The sequence below is a fragment of the Oncorhynchus kisutch genome, linkage group LG8, assembly GCF_002021735.2.
Source record: "Oncorhynchus kisutch isolate 150728-3 linkage group LG8, Okis_V2, whole genome shotgun sequence".
Classification (NCBI taxonomy): Eukaryota; Metazoa; Chordata; class Actinopteri; order Salmoniformes; family Salmonidae; genus Oncorhynchus; species Oncorhynchus kisutch.
In genome coordinates, this window is record NC_034181.2 from 73,655,097 (window position 1) to 73,671,760 (window position 16,664).

At 42.6% G+C, this 16,664-nt stretch overlaps 1 protein-coding gene across 2 annotated transcripts; it reads left to right on the forward strand.

Moving 5' to 3' along the window:
- Positions 1-186: 186 nt before the first annotated feature.
- Positions 187-16,634, forward strand: LOC109895317 (threonine--tRNA ligase 1, cytoplasmic). 2 transcript variants are annotated; one of them, XM_031831178.1, is made up of 19 exons: positions 187-574; positions 905-982; positions 1,161-1,348; positions 3,616-3,739; positions 3,828-3,952; positions 4,099-4,216; positions 4,385-4,449; positions 8,142-8,220; positions 8,311-8,457; positions 10,497-10,595; positions 10,812-10,978; positions 11,542-11,704; positions 11,923-12,060; positions 12,200-12,277; positions 12,497-12,597; positions 12,952-13,056; positions 13,213-13,285; positions 15,498-15,612; positions 15,852-16,634. In XM_031831178.1, the coding sequence occupies exons 1-19, from the start codon at positions 206-208 to the stop codon at positions 15,998-16,000; spliced, it is 2,481 nt and encodes an 826-aa protein (XP_031687038.1). In that variant the 5' UTR covers positions 187-205; the 3' UTR covers positions 16,001-16,634. The 2 variants fall into 2 exon arrangements, with proteins under 2 accessions (XP_031687038.1, XP_031687037.1); XM_031831177.1 differs by having other exon boundaries at positions 204-574; positions 905-1,012.
- The last annotated feature ends 30 nt before the right edge of the window (positions 16,635-16,664 follow it).

Consider the following 16,664-nt stretch of genomic DNA (forward strand, 5'->3'; position numbering starts at 1 on the left):
CTTATCTGTAAAGGCAGTCCAGAGAAGACAATCTCACATTTATTGAAATAGTAATCAGTAATTGCTACAGTAAAACTCTTACTATGTATGTGGCTTTTACAATAGCAGCATCAAGCCGATATTAACTGACTGTTCTAAATGTGAAAGTTACAACACAAAACTAAAGCTCAAGAGGGCGCTATGACTCCATTCCCATTCACTGTTGATGACAGGAATACCCTATTCCCAGTTGCTGATGAAAGCGAATCGTAATTTAAAGATGGCGGAGTGCATGGCAGCACGTTTGACCGCGCAAGAGGAGCAGATAGAGCTCCTCACTCGGGAATTTAGCCTCCTACGAGACGGGCTAAATGGTGGTCCAGAGGTCGCCAGCATTCTTGCCAGTTCTCCGGAGTTGGAGAGTTTACGGGGCGAGAATGAGAAGCTCAAATTTCGTCTCGTGCACCTCCGCCGGGGTCTCCATGAAGAGCTCGCCCTGGAGGCACAGGGCAAGAGGGGCACAAACAAAGGCCAGGAGAAGAAGACGGAGAAAGAACAACAACAGCCAAAGAACCGCAATTATGATAATAATAAGGTAGCTAGCTAACCACCTTAGTGCATGTAAATTGTGTGTCTGTTGTATGTGGCCTGTAGCTTCCATGGCCACAGTCATAATTATGCCTAAACCCCGCCCATGTATACAATATATCTTAACATTTGATTTTAAACCTAACCACGTTGCCAACCTTTTGCCGAACCCTCCCAGACAGCTCTGTGTAGTCCCCTGAACATGCTTATGGAATATCATATGGATATAAGACAACAGATACTTATTGTGGTTTACACTAAGTGGAATGTCAATGACAATATTTGCATATTTTTGCTCTCCAATAAACCAAACTTTTGATTTTGCTCCTCTGTGCAGGCAGCAACCCATGAGACCAAACCTGTTGTTAAGAACAACAAGAAGGAGAAGGCACAGGGAGGGTGCAGTGGCAGCGAGGTAATGATTAGGAACATTACCTCCCCAAAGGTTAAATATCCTTTACATCTATTCTAGAAGTCCCATGCATGCAATCAAGCGTTCCTTCAAAGTTGTGCAATATCCTTACCAATACCCAAATAATTCCCCCCAGCTTCTTTCCCTAAGTTCCTATAAATCACCATGTTACTCTTTCCAGCTGAAACCTTGGCCTGGCTACATCTCGGAGCGCATGCAGCTGTATGAGGAACTGAAAAAGGAGAGTGATGCCCTGCTGGCCAGGAGAGCTGCAGACAGCCAGCCCATCACTGTGGAGCTGCCAGATGGACGCAGGGTGGAGGGTCAGGCCTGGGTCACTACCCCCTACCAGCTGGCCTGTGGCATCAGGTGAGGGATCTGGAGCTTACAGTGGGGCAAAAAAGTATTTAGTCAGCCACCAATTGTGCAAGTTCTCCCACTTAAAAAGATGAGAGGCCTGTAATTTTCTTCATAGGTACACTTCAACTATGACAGACAAAATTAGAAAAAAAATCCAGAAAATCACATTGTAGGATGTTTTATGAATTTATTTGCAAATTATGGTGGAAAATAAGCATTTGGTCACCTACAAACAAGCAAGATTTCTGGCTCTCACAGACCTGTAACTTCTTCTTTAAGAGGTTCCTCTGTCCTCCACTCGTTACCTGTATTAATGGCACCTATTTGAACTTGTTATCAGTATAAAAGACACCTGTCCACAACCTCAAACAGTCACACTCCAAACTCCACTATGGCCAAGACCAAAGATCTGTCAAAGGACACCAGAAACAAAATTGTAGACCTGCACCAGGCTGGGAAGACTGAATCTGCAATAGGTAAGCAGCTTGGTTTGAAGAAATCAACTGTGGGAGCAATTATTAGGAAATGGAAGACATACAAGACCTCTGATAATCTCCCTCGATCTGGGGCTCCACGCAAGATCTCATCCCGTGGGGTCAAAATGATCACAAGAACGGTGAGCAAAAATCCCAGAACCACACGGGGGACCTAGGGAATGACATGCAGAGAGCTGGGACCAAAGTAACAAAGCCTACCATCAGTAACACACTACGCCGCCAGGGACTCAAATCCTGCAGCGCCAGACGTGTCCCCCTGCTTAAGCCAGTACATGTCCAGGCCCGTCTGAAGTTTGCTAGAGAGCATTTGGATGATCCAGAAGAAGATTGGGAGAATGTCATATGGTCAAGATGAAACCAAAATATAACTTTTTGGTAAAAACTCAACTCGTCATGTTTGGAGGACAAAGAATCCAAAGAACACCATACCTACTGTGAAGCATGGGGGTGGAAACATCATGGGACCAGGACGACTGATCCGTTTAAAGGAAAGAATGAATGGGGCCATGTATCGTGAGATTTTGAGTGAAAACCTCCTTCCATCAGAAAGGGCATTGAAGATTAAACGTGGCTGGGTCTTTCAGCATGACAATGATCCCAAACACACTGCCCGGGCAACGAAGGAGTGGCTTCGTAAGAAGCATTTCAAAGTCCTGGAGTGGCCTAGCCAGTCTCCAGATCTCAACCCCATAGAAAATCTTTGGAGGGAGTTGAAAGTCCGTGTTGCCCAGCAACAGCCCCCAAACATCACTGCTCTAGATGAGATCTGCATGGAGGAATGGGCCAAAATACCAGCAATAGTGTGTGAAAACCTTGTGAAGACTTACAGAGAACATTTGACCTCTGTCATTGCCAACAAAGGGTATATAACAAAGTATTGAGATACATTTTTGTTATTGACCAAATACTTATTTTCCACCATAATTTGCAAATAAATTCATTAAAAATCCTACAATGTGATTTTCTGGATTTTTTTTTCTCATTTTGTCTGTCATAGTTGAAGTGTACCTATGATGAAAATTACAGGCCTCATCTTTTTAAGTGGGAGAACTTGCACAATTGGTGGCTGACTAAATACTTTTTTGCCCCACTGTATCTTGGACCATGAAATCCCTGTCCCATATATTTTTTTGTGCTGTGCAGTCAACTCATATGGCCATTGTCATGGCAAAAACGTCCGTAGAAGTTGGCAGCATAGGGCATCCCGGGTGGCGCAGTGGTTAAGGGCGCTCTACTGCAGCGCCAGCTGTGCCATCAGAGTCCCTGGGTTCGCGCCCAGGCTCTGTCGTAACCGGCCGCGACCGGGAGGTCCGTGGGGCGACGCACAATTGGCCTAGCGTCACCCGGGTTAGGGAGGGCTTGGTCGGTAGGGGTGTCCTTGTCTCATCGCGCACCAGCGACTCCTGTGGCGGGCTGGGTGCAGTGTGCGCTAACCAAGGTGGCCAGGTTTCCTCCGGCGCATTGGTGCGGCTGGCTTCCGGGTTGGATGCACGCTGTGTTAAGAAGCAGTGCGGCTTGGTTGGGTTGTCTATCGGAGGACGCATGACTTTCAACCTTCGTCTCTCCCGAGCCCGTACGGGAGTTGTAGCGATGAGACAAGATAGTAGCTACTACAACAATTGGATACCACGAAAAAGGAGTAAAATTCAAAAAAAATAAACAAAAAGAAGTTGGCAGCATAGACAAATCTGGGACAAGGAGGATCATGATGTTACTTGGAGACATACATCAGTTGCATGAGAACTATGTGGTGATGGTGGTATATCGTATTTCTCTCAGCCAGGGCCTGGCTGACAATGCAGTGATTTCCCAGGTGAACGGGGACCTGTGGGACCTGGATAGACCTCTGGAGAAGAGCTGCTCACTGGAGATCCTGCGCTTTGACAATGACGATGCCCAGGCTGTGAGTATAATGTGCCCTCTGGGCTATCATACTCTCTATAGTCTTTGTTCTTGGAGGTAGTAACAGATGTTTCTGCTCCTTGTTTCAGGTGTACTGGCACTCCAGTGCTCACATCCTTGGTGAGGCCATGGAGCGTTTCTATGGAGGCTGTCTGTGTTATGGACCACCCATTGAGAATGGCTTCTACTATGACATGTTCCTCGAAGGACCCCAGTAAGCATCTATCATTGTTAAGAAAAAACAGGCTTCCATTCTCCTTTATAAAGTAATGAGCAGAAATGATACAGAGCTGGTATAGTGAGTAGCCTATGACAGGTTTGTTGTTACTGAGGGTTCTGTTTGACCTGTGTCCTGGCCAGGGGTGTGTCGAGTACAGAGTTTGAGTACCTGGAGGCGCTGTGCAAGTCTGTGGTGAAGGAGAAACAGCCCTTCGAGAGGCTGGAGGTCAGCAAGGAGACCCTACTGAAGATGTTCAAGGTGAGATGAGGACCTCTGCACTACATTGGCATCTTTCCTCCCTCTGGTGAAAGATTGTAGCTCGATTATATAATGTGTTATAGAGGTTTCTTTTTCATTGGGGTTGTGAGTAGATCAGCAGCAATTGGTATTTCTTTTTTTCCTATCGGTTTGCGTCCATATTTTCAGTACAACAAATTCAAGTGTCGCATTCTGAATGAGAAAGTCACCACACCCACTACAACAGTCTACAGGTAAGCAGCTCTTGATGTTTAGTTGTAAATCACTGAATATTATTTGGTGTACAGAAACTATTCAGAAGACTGGTTTAACATGTTGGTGAAGAACAAAAATAGGACTGCACTCCGGTAAATTAACTTATATTAACATTTTTATTGCTGCACGAACGTTTCGGGTATGAGCCCTTCAGCGTGCAAGGCAATAGCAATCAAGGTGGGCATAATTATGGGCATAATTATAAATTCAGCCAGTATTGGCCCAATCAAGAGATCCCAGCAGAGGGAGCTGTGGGGGAAACATGACAATCAAATAGAGACCTATAGACACGCAATACAAATACATGATGTCATTACCTACATTTTTAGCATATTTATAACCTACTACAAAAAAACAAGAAAGACCATTCCTCATTAAAGGCCTGCTGGGGCAAGAGTGGCCAAGCTGTCTATCCAATATGTCTCTCATTTTTTTTTAATTTTTTTATTTCACCTTTATTTAACCAGGTAGGCTAGTTGAGAACAAGTTCTCATTTGCAACTGCGACCTGGCCAAGATAAAGCATAGCAGTGTGAGCATACAACAAAGAGTTACACATGGAGTAAACAATTAACAAGTCAATAACACAGTAGAAAACGAAGGGGGGGTCTATATACAATGTGTGCAAAAGGCATGAGGAGGTAGGCAAATAATTACAATTTTGCAGATTAACACTGGAGTGATAAAAGATCAGATGGTCATGTACAGGTAGAGATATTGGTGTGCAGAAGAGCAGAAAAGTAAATAAATAAAAACAGTACGGGGATGAGGTAGGTGAAAAGGGTGGGCTATTTACCAATAGACTATGTACAGCTGCAGCGATCGGTTAGCTGCTCAGATAGCTGATGTTTGAAGTTGGTGAGGGAGATAAAAGTCTCGATTTTTGCAATTCGTTCCAGTCACAGGCAGCAGAGTACTGGAACGAAAGGCGGCCAAATGAGGTGTTGGCTTTAGGGATGATCAGTGAGATACACCTGCTGGAGCGCGTGCTACGGATGGGTGTTGCCATCGTGACCAGTGAGCTGAGATAAGGCGGAGCTTTACCTAGCATAGACTTGTAGATGACCTGGAGCCAGTGGGTCTGGCGACGAATATGTAGCGAGGGCCAGCCGACTAGAGCATACAAGTCGCAGTGGTGGGTAGTATAAGGTGCTTTAGTGACAAAACGGATGGCACTGTGATAGACTGCATCCAGTTTGCTGAGTAGAGTGTTGGAAGCCATTTTGTAGATGACATCGCCGAAGTCGAGGATCGGTAGGATAGTCAGTTTTACTAGGGTAAGCTTGGCGGCTTGAGTGAAGGAGGCTTTGTTGCGGAATAGAAAGCCGACTCTTGATTTGATTTTCGATTGGAGATGTTTGATATGAGTCTGGAAGGAGAGTTTGCAGTCTAGCCAGACACCTAGGTACTTATAGACGTCCACATATTCTAGGTCGGAACCATCCAGGGTGGTGATGCTAGTCGGGCATGCAGGTGCAGGCAGCGACCGGTTGAAAAGCATGCATTTGGTTTTACTAGCGTTTAAGAGCAGTTGGAGGCCACGGAAGGAGTGTTGTGTGGCATTGAAGCTTGTTTGGAGGTTAGATAGCACAGTGTCCAAAGACGGGCCGAAAGTATATAGAATGGTGTCGTCTGCGTAGAGGTGGATCAGGGAATCGCCCTCTCATTGGAGAGGTAATTGATTTCTATCTCCTATCCTATGTGGTGCTTTCACCAATTCAATGCCCATATAAAGTAAGGCACTTAAGTTCATGATTATTGCTATTGAAATTTCTGGCAACAGGTAATTATTTTTCCATCATGTTTTCGAATGGAGCTCTTATGCTCACATATCATTGTCTTAAGTTCCTGTTTGGTCTTACCCACAACATTAAAGTCACAGGAACACACTTAAGTAGATATACAACATATTTTGTGTTACATGTTATTCTACCTCAAACCTTTATCCTCCCACTCGAATGGGGATGGATAAGAGTGTTCCCTCTGATCATGGCATAACAGTAGACAGTTGTGACAAGGAAACTGCCATCAGGAATGATAGAGATGAAATGCAATTCTTTTTTTATTAGGCAAATCTGACCGTACTAAACAATCCTGTAAATTTGAGTGTCTCTTATAGCCAAACCTCGGGAGGGATTCAAACTAGAGGTCGACCGATTAATCGGAATGGCTGATTTCAAGTTTTCATAACAATCGGAAATCTGTATTTTTGGGCACCGATTTGCCAATTAAAAAAAATATTTTTTATACCTTTTACTTAACTGGGCAAGTCAGTTAAGAACACATTCTTATTTTCAATGATAACCCACCGTTCCTAGGCTAACTGCCTTGTTCAGGGGCAGAACGACAGATTTTCACATTGTCAACTCGGGGGATCCAGTCTTGCAACCTTACAGTTAACGAGTCCAACGCAATAACGACCTGCCTCTCTCTCGTTGCACTCCACAAGGAGACTGCCTGGTACGCGAATGCAGTAAACCAAGGTAAGTTGCTAGCTAGCATTAAACTTATCTTTAAAAAAACAAACAATCAATCATAATTACTAGTTAACTACACATGGTTGATGATATTACTAGATATTATCTAGCGTGTCCTGCGTTGCATGTAAGTATCTGACTGAGCTGTGGTAGGCAGAAGCAGGCGCGTAAACATTCATTCAAACAGCACTTTCGTGCATTTTGCCAGCAGCTCTTCGTTGTGCGTCAAGCATTGCGCTGTTTATGACTTCAAGCCTATCAACTCCCGAGATGAGGCTGGTATAACGGAAGTGAAATGGCTAGCTTGTTAGCGCGCGCTAACTAGAGGGACGGAAGCTATACTGTTACACTGGCAATACTAAAGTGCCTGTAAGAACATCCAATAGTAAAAGGTTAATGAAATACAAATGCTATAGAGGGAAATAGTCCTATAATAACTACAACCTAAAACTTCTTACCTGGGAATATTGAAGACTCATGTTAAAAGGAACCACCAGCTTTCATATGTTCTAATGTTCTGAGCAAGGAACTGAAACGTTAGCTTTCTTACATAGCACATATTGCACTTTTACTTCTCCAACACTTTGTTTTTGCATTATTTAAACCAAATTGAACATGTTTCATTATTTATTTGAGGCTAAATTGAATTTATTGATGTATTAAGTTAAAATAAGTGTTCATTCAGTATTGTTGTAATTGTCATTATTACAAATAAAATAAAAAATTGTCAGATTAATCGGTATCGGCTTTTTTGGTCCTCCAATAATCGTTATCGGCGTTGAAAAATCCTAATCGGTCGACCTCTAATTCAAACGGCTTTACCAAAGCTAGGGTCGCTGCGTAATATGTGCAAATGTCTATTAACCACTTCCTTGATCGACCTTGAAATGGGACTGAAGGTCAACACAAAATTTAAGAGGGAGGAGAGGGATTCCTTTGACGTGGTTGCAATAATGCATTCCATTCAGTTTGTCTTACTTAATGGAATTGTCCAATAATTCGTCTTCATACCCTCTTGTTTTGAATCCTTCACATAAATCTTTGTAATGTACATCAAATTCTAAATCGGTCACAAATGTGCCTAATGCGAGGGATTTGTCTATAATATATTATGGTAAACAGTTTTTTTGATTTGATGATTTGAAGACCCTCACTGGTCCATGCCCTGCTAAAATTAGTTTTCTACTGTTTTAGATGTGGGCCTCTGATTGACCTGTGTCGTGGGCCCCATGTAAGACACACAGGAAAGATTAAAGCCTTGAAGATCTACAAGGTATGTGATGCACACACAGACTACAATATCCAATCACTTCTTAAGGTGAAAAACAGTGTCATAGTATCTCCATTCCTGTAATATCGACAGAACTCTTCTACGTACTGGGAGGGCCGTTCAGACATGGAGACCCTTCAGCGTATCTACGGTATCTCCTTCCCAGACTCCAAGATGCTGAAAGAGTGGGAACGCTTTCAGGAGGAGGCTAGGAACAGAGACCATCGGAAGATTGGAAAGGTTAGTCCTCACTGTGGGGCGGTCACTTTGGGGGTTGACTGAGGAAGACAACAAGTTGGTTTAGGTGTTTTGGTTTTCTGAACACAGCCATTGAAATAGACCCTCAATTAATATGATATTATGTTCATATATACTGAACAAAAATATAAATGCAACATGCAACAATTTCAAAGTTATTGTTGAATTACATTTCATATAAGGAAATCGGTCAATTGAAATAAATGAATTATGCCCTAATCTATGGATTTCACATGACTGGGCAGGGGTGCAGCCATGGGTGTGACTGGGAGGGCAGAGGTCCACGAACTGGCCCATCCAATCAAATTATTTTTTTCCCCACAAAAGGGCTTCATTACAGACAAATACTTTTTGGGGATATTTTATTTCAACTCATGAAACATGGGACTTTACATGTTGCGTTTGTATATTTTTGTTCGGTGTATTTTAGCGGTCACTTTTATCCAAATCAAATGTATTTATATAGCCCTTCGTACATCAGATGATATCTCAAAGTGTACAGAAACCCAGCCTAAAACCCCAAACAGCAAGCAATGTAGGTGTAGAAGCACGGTGGCTAGGAAAAACTCCATAGAAAGGCCAAAACCTAGGAAGAAACCTAGAGAGGAACCAGGCTATGTGGGGTGGCCAGTCCTCTTCTGGCTGTGCCGGGCGGAGATTATAACAGAACATGGCCAAGATGTTCAAATGTTCATAAATGACCAGCACGGTCAAATAATAATAAGGCAGAACAGTTGAAACTGGAGCAGCAGCACGGCCAGGTGGACTGTGGACAGCAAGGAGTCATCATGTCAGGTAGTCCTGGGGCATGGTCCTAGGGCTCAGGTCCTCCGAGAGAGAGAAAGAAAGAGAGAAGGAGAGAATTAGAGAACGCACACTTAGATTCACACAGGACACCGAATAGGACAGGAGAAGTACTCCAGATATAACAAACTGACCCTATCCCCCTGACACAAACTACTGCAGCATAAATACTGGAGGCTGAGACAGGAGGGGTCAGGAGACACTGTCCAAAGGGAGTTACAGAACTGTCAACATTGAAAGTGACAAATCACTCTAATTTACTCTGTATTTTACAAACAGACCTAAAGGTGACAGCAAGCTTCAGTTCGGCTGGTGGCTAGACCTTCGCTTGGAAAATGAGAAAATAGTGGAAATAGTACTGTTTGGCCATTTTGAGACTCCGTAGCCAGTATACACCTCCACATTTTCAGAATGAATCTAAGAAAACTAAAGAAATCTGTTATTAATTTTGACGTTTTTGCAGAGGAGATCTTAGTTGCGCAATTTTACATCTAACTAAGATGTTTTGGTGCAGTGTTTCTCAATGAAAAAATGTACATAAAAACGAGTCATCTCTAGTTGAGTGACAACAGACTTTATTGAAGAATCCCTAAAGTTGACCACTCATGGACGAAGGGGCGTATACTTTGGCTTTCGAAGTTCGGCTGCCCTCGAAAAAATGTTGTGTGCCAGAACAGCCAAAAAAAACCTTACCGAACTCCAAAACTAACACAAACATAATATCTGCGTGGACGCTTTAAGCTCTGTGTGCTTACTGTTGTTGCTTGGTTGTTCCTGTGGGGGGTGCTGTGTGTAACTGCATGATGTATCAGTGAGTCATACTATGTGAGCTCCAGCTGGTCCTCAGGCAGGCTGGATTTATCCTCCCTGCGGGAGACACAGATGGCAGCAGCCCCACAGCCCGGCCACAACTGATTACAACACTGATCTCTCTATTAAACCATGGACTCATTGCTGCTTTTATTTTCATTGTTGTTATCCAGAGGGACAAAGTCTAAAGCAAATGTTAAACATGTTACTCCTATGATGGTGTGATCCTTTTCATTTAGAAGTTGAAGGTTTAGAAGTAGAGGGCATGTCTGTGGGTGTCGTTCATGGACAGATTTGCTGTCATTTGATTTAACATGTTCCCAACAGAGAGGAGGAGCTGCCTCACTATCTGTAACTGTCAATATGTGAAGTCTTTAAGCTTACACTATGTCTCTACTGTACAACAGGAACAGGAACTTTTTTTTTTCCATGACCTGAGCCCTGGCAGCTGCTTCTTCCTCCCGCGTGGAGCCTACCTGTACAACACACTCACTGACTTCATCAGGGTAAGACGAGACCAACCAGCCTCAAACACCTACACCTGGTCACAGCCAAAAGGCAGAGAAGCAATCTGTCCATCTTCTGCCAAGATGCAACAATACCCACCTGTAGAATTCCCAATTACAGCATGTTCATGGACTACTTTGATGCTTCGTAACTGAAAGAATGCTGAAGTTAAGTACCACTCAGTCTTGCTGTGATCTGGTGAATGTACTTTGCAGGAGGAATACTGTAGAAGAGGTTTCCAGGAGGTGGCCTCTCCTAACATCTATAACAGTAAGCTGTGGGAGACTTCTGGCCACTGGCAGCACTACAGCGACAACATGTTCTCCTTCCCAGTGGAGCAGGACGTCTTTGCACTGAAGCCCATGAACTGTCCTGGACACTGGTAGGTACATTCGTTGGTTATTGGGACAATTTCCCAGATATGTGTCAAGCCTGGCCCTGGACAAAAAAATAAACTCTGTGGCCTTGTGGTTAGTGTCCTCCCTGAGATTGGAAAGTTCAGTTTAATCCCCGGCCAAGTTATAAAGAGAACTGTAAAAATGGGACCCAATGTGTCTGCTTGGAACTCAGCATTAGGAGATAAATTGGGGGTAAGGCCCTGCAATAGACTAGCGTCCTCTACGGGGGGTGTACTTCTACATCAAGCTGCCTCATGCTGCAGAAACAGGAGATGCAAGGCTACTTGATTACTTACTAGACTAAAAACCATGCTCAATGGAGAATATCCACTGAAATGACTTTACTCCAAGACTAGGCTTAACCTTTGTCTGGGAAAGGTGTTATGTTATTGGTTAATATGAAGGTATGATGGCTTACAAGGAAGGGACTTTCAAAGCATTTATGTAACCTTAACTTCTCCCACTGCTTCAACTGCATATCTTCTCATCCATCACCCTCTTTTTCCGTCCACCTTCTCCTGGATCCTCCCATCCTCTTCTTTCTCAGTCTGATGTTCAGCCACAGACCTCGGTCATGGAGGGAGCTGCCTCTGAGACTGGCTGATTTCGGGGTGCTCCATAGGAACGAGCTATCAGGGACACTGACTGGCCTTACGAGGGTGCGCCGCTTCCAACAGGATGACGCTCACATCTTCTGCACCATGGAACAGGTAGGTGACCAGACCAGCTATAGCTATTGAAGAGGAACATCTTATTAAAGTAGCTTTGTACCAGGGTTGGGGTCAATTTCAAATCGGAAAGTAAATGGACATTTCTGTTCCAATTTTTATAATTTTTTCTTGAAATGGAATTGACCCCATCCCTGCTGGGTACTTAACCTCCTTGCCATTCAGATGACCCCTCTGTATTCCCTTTCTCTCTCCTGCAGATTGAGTCTGAGATGAAGGGCTGTCTGGACTTCCTTCGCTGTGTCTATGACGTCTTTGGCTTCTCTTTCCAGCTGCACCTTTCAACCCGTCCAGAGAAGTACCTAGGAGATATCACTGTCTGGAACCAGGCTGAGAAGGTACAATTAAACATGCGTGTCCATAAAATATTTCTGAAATGTTGCATAAGGAAACACAATTTTAAAGAAAGAATGACTTGCACGAAATGACCCAGGATATATTTGAGTTGTATGTTAATTGATTCCCTCTGTTTGAAAGCAACTGGAGAACAGCCTGAATGAGTTTGGGGAGCCATGGAAACTAAACCCCGGAGACGGTGCTTTCTATGGACCCAAGGTTTGTATTACAGCACCTGATATTTCCTTGCTATACATTTTCTTCACCTCTGCAATTAAATAAGGTCTAGAATTCTCAGGAAATCAATGTAAGTAAAGGTTTGTAGCTATTATAGCCATGGATATTTCCCTGATAGATATTGCATTCCCCCTTCAATGAAATAAGGTCTAAAACTCTCAGGAAGGAAAACCATGTAATACTTTTGTTGTGCCATTTCAGATTGACATTAAGATCAAAGATGCTATTGGCCGGTATCATCAATGTGCAACCATTCAGCTGGACTTCCAGCTTCCCATCCGCTTTAACCTGACCTTTGTGGGGTGAGTGAGTCACCTAATCAAACTAGTCGTGACACAATGCTGAGTCTGTATCCTGTTATAGGAAGCAAGTTTAGTCATTAATCCCTCCTTCAATATGAGTTCTTACCTGAATACTTTGTACTAGACAGTTGATTTAAAAGTCCTTTAAAGTTGGATTTTTAATTAGGTAAAGAACATTATGAAGCTGTACACAACTGTATAAATTATATAAAAAAATATGTTTGACTGGTAAGACATCTCGATGAGACTAACTTCTACAAATAAGGTTGAATAAATAATAGTTAAATACGTAGTTATAAGTGAGCATGAAGTGGTGTTGTGACTGATATTGATGTTGAATCCTGTGACATGCAGAAAGGACGGGGATGACAAAGCGAGACCGGTCATCATCCACCGGGCCATTCTGGGCTCTGTGGAGAGGATGATAGCCATCCTCACTGAGAACTACGCTGGGAAATGGTGAGTAGCAAAGAGAACCAATGAATTTGTTGAGTGTTACATAAGATGCAATCATAGACTGGACAATATATATAGATGTTTTTAAATGTCTTCATTGTGTGTATATATAGTGTTTTGATTTGTTACTTATCCAGCCATATTGTGTTTCTTCTCCAGGCCCCTCTGGCTGTCCCCACGTCAGGTGATGTTTGTACCTGTCAACCCTACCTGTGAAGAATATGCCAAGAGGGTAATCCGAGCCTTCTATTCCTGAAACTTGTCTTCCTTTCATATTTCTACAGTTTATGATCAGGGCCGGATTAAGAAATCATAGGCCCTCCCCCTTCCCGGCACACCATTTTCTGTAAACAAATCTGTGTACCAAGATGCAAATTCAATGCGTTGTAAATTTAGTGTTGGAAGAAAAAGCCTCTTTATAATAAAGTCATAACGTTTGTCATGTGGTATAGGCTACAGTTGAGCAGAGGTGTTTTTAGGATTTCCACATAGTGACAACATTATTTTTATCAGGATCCGAAAAAAAATCTGCCTTTTACATGACAGAAGACAACTGAATCTTTTAATACCACACAAATGACCAAAATGAGTGGCTACTCTGACAAACTGACAAACATGCTGGTCTTGAATTCAAACAATAACCCAGGCCAATGAAGCGACACACAGTTTGTATAATATTAGGAGGAAATAAATAAATAAAGTAGGCTTCTAAATAACATGTCCAGTGACTCAACTAATGAAGATTAAACCATAAGCTACTCACGGTGATTGGCTATTGCCATGACGAGCACATCGGCTATCTTAAGATGAGCTACTTTGAAAAACAGTGCTGCTGTTCGCAAACTATTAGGAGTTGAGAATAATTTATTTGTATTGGTTCTACAGATTAGTCTTCTCTTTTCAGCAGTAGGCAAACTGTATGTTTTTCCAGCAATTGTATTTTGAAATCTGCAGAAGGCAAACCGACAGCTGCAACCAACCATAAAAATATAATCCATAGATGGCAGTTCCCATTTGTCAGAACTGGCATCCATTGCTAGTGTACCCATGAGTTTAACAGTCAAATTGCCAGGGTAAGAGGTTAAAAACCCCTTCTATGGATTATATGTCTATGGCCACAATGCAAAAAGCTGTCCAAATGGCAGCCTTCCTGACTGTAGGCATACCGGTAAATACCAAAATAAAGGAAACACTTCAGTAAACAAGAGATTCATAGAATATGATATGGTTTGGGGTGCAGTTTCTTTCACATGGTTTATGTCCACTTGTAAAATCTATGCCAAGGCGCATTGAAGCTGTTCTGGCAACACACTTAAGACACTTTATGTTGGTGTTTCCTTTATTTTGGCAGATACCTGTATGTGCATGTGATAAAAATGAATCCTGTTATTGTTTTAAACTATTGATCCTCTATGGCTAAATTATGCTCTGTGGTGTATTTTAAAACATTGAGAGCAGCTCCTGTGGTTGGATAAAGTATAATTTAAAGAAAACAAATAGGGGTGTGGACCAGTCAGTATCTGGTATGACCACCATTTGCCTCATCCAGTGCGACATCTCCTTTGCATAGAGTTAATCAGGCAGTTGATTGTGGCCTGTGGAATGTTGTCCCAGTCCTCTTCAATGGCTGTGCGAAGTTGCTGGATATTGGCGGGAACTGGAACACTGTCGTACACGTAGATCCAGAGCATCTCAAACATGCTCAGTGGGTGAGTATGCAGGCCATGGAAGGCCTTTTGTCCCCAGCACAAGGTGGACCTGTGTAATGATCATGCTGTTTAATCAGCTTCTGTCAGGTGGATCAATTATCTTGGCAAAGGATAAATACTAACAGGGACGTACAGAATTTGAGAAAGGTTTTGTGCGTATGGAAAATGTCTTGATCTTTTATTTCAGCTCGTGAACATGGGACCAACACTTTATATGTTGCGTTTTATCTTTTTCTTCAGTGTAATATTATTATTTTTAAATGCCTCTTACAGGCTTGGGCCCATCCCTGACTCACACAATTTGACCAGTCACATTTATTTATGCAGTTACCCAAAAAAGGCAGGGGCCCCCAGTTACCCACATGGACCCCTTACCACCTCTCCTTCCCCATCTGATGATTAGCAGAGCGGCAGCAGCAGGCTGCCAACACTTATTGAGAGCGGGCTGATGAGTCCTATTGTGGTTGGCGGTTGTAGTAAATATATTTTTTAAAATGATGCATGTATAATATACTCAGTATGTTTTTGTTGAAAAAAATATTTGCCTCTTGGGCCCCCCATGGGCCTGGGCCCAGGGGCTTCAGCCCCGGGAAGCCCCTGAATTAAGCTGGCCCTGTTCATGATGCTGCACATTCATCATTGTCTATCATTATATGAACCTGCATGTCTGTTGCCAGTTCCATTTTATCTGTTCATCTTTGTCATTTTTTACTGCGTGATAATTCTGTCCTTCAGATGTGTAAACAGTTTGTGGAGGCTGGATTCATGGCAGACGCTGATCTCGACTCCAGTTGCCTCTTAAACAAGAAGATCCGCAATGCCCAGTTAGCCCAGTACAACTTCATCCTGGGTAAGAAGGATTACTATTGTAGATTTGTTTTAGCCATTCATATATTCATGACTTTTACTATCACAATTTGCTAGTAAATCCCCTCAAATATTTTCAGATTTCTTTCAGCTGCCAAAAACATGATTGTATTCATCACTACTGAAATGTTGTTGAAAATGTGAATGTGTTAGGGCAGCTGTGTGTGTTGTGATTTGGCAGTGTGGGGACTATGAGCTACTTTGTGCTTTGTGTCTTGGCAGTGGTCGGTGAGAAAGAGAAGCTGACTAACAGCGTGAACGTACGTACGAGGGACAACAAGGTTCATGGAGAGCTGTCTGTCTCTGAGGTGCTGGCTCGCCTGACCCTATTGAAAGAGTCACGCTGCCGGAATGCTGAGGAGGAGTTCTGAGGAGATATCATTTTCTTTCACAAAAGAATAACAAAATAGACATTTTATGTGAATGCAAGAGGTCTGTGTTAGAAGTATAAACATGGAAAGGGGTAGATTAAATGTATTGATATGTTTGAAAATATAATATATTTTCTACTCACTCGACAGACCCTTTCTGTATTGTGGGTAGTTTAATATGTATGTTTATTTGATTGTCTAATCAATTTGAAAGAATAGTGCAGGAAGTGAGAAACAATATCGGGGATCATGTATTTGGTACAGTAGTGCAGGGTTTCCTAAATGTGTTTTTTTGCCATAGCACCACACAGCTGATTCAAATAAATTGGTTATTTGAATCAGCTGTGGCAAAAAACAAAACGTGCACCCATAGGGGTGCCCCAGCACCGAGTTTGGGAAACCCTGCAATAGTGTATGAAAGACCATGCAATAATATATAATATATATTTTTGAACCCTAATCTGAAGGATAGAATGTGGATGAAAGAAGATGTCATGAGAATATTATTTATTGGGTTGTTGAAAGAAGGTTGCAATGAAAGCCAAATAACACTTTTGGGAAATATAAAATAAAATCATGAAGTAGCTCTGTCCTCTTGTTGGATTGTATCTTGGAATAAAATACTGTCTCAACGTTTTGCCTCCCCTTCCTTATCTTATTATTC

Bases quoted from the DNA above. Each gene is read 5' to 3' on its own strand.
- LOC109895317 (XM_031831177.1), top strand. From the start codon at position 206: ATGACAGGAATACCCTATTCCCAGTTGCTGATGAAAGCGAATCGTAAT. The intron at 1,013-1,160 runs GTTAAATATCCT...TACTCTTTCCAG, and splicing joins GGAACATTACCTCCCCAAAG to CTGAAACCTTGGCCTGGCTA. The intron at 13,057-13,212 runs GTGAGTAGCAAA...TTTCTTCTCCAG, and splicing joins GAGAACTACGCTGGGAAATG to GCCCCTCTGGCTGTCCCCAC.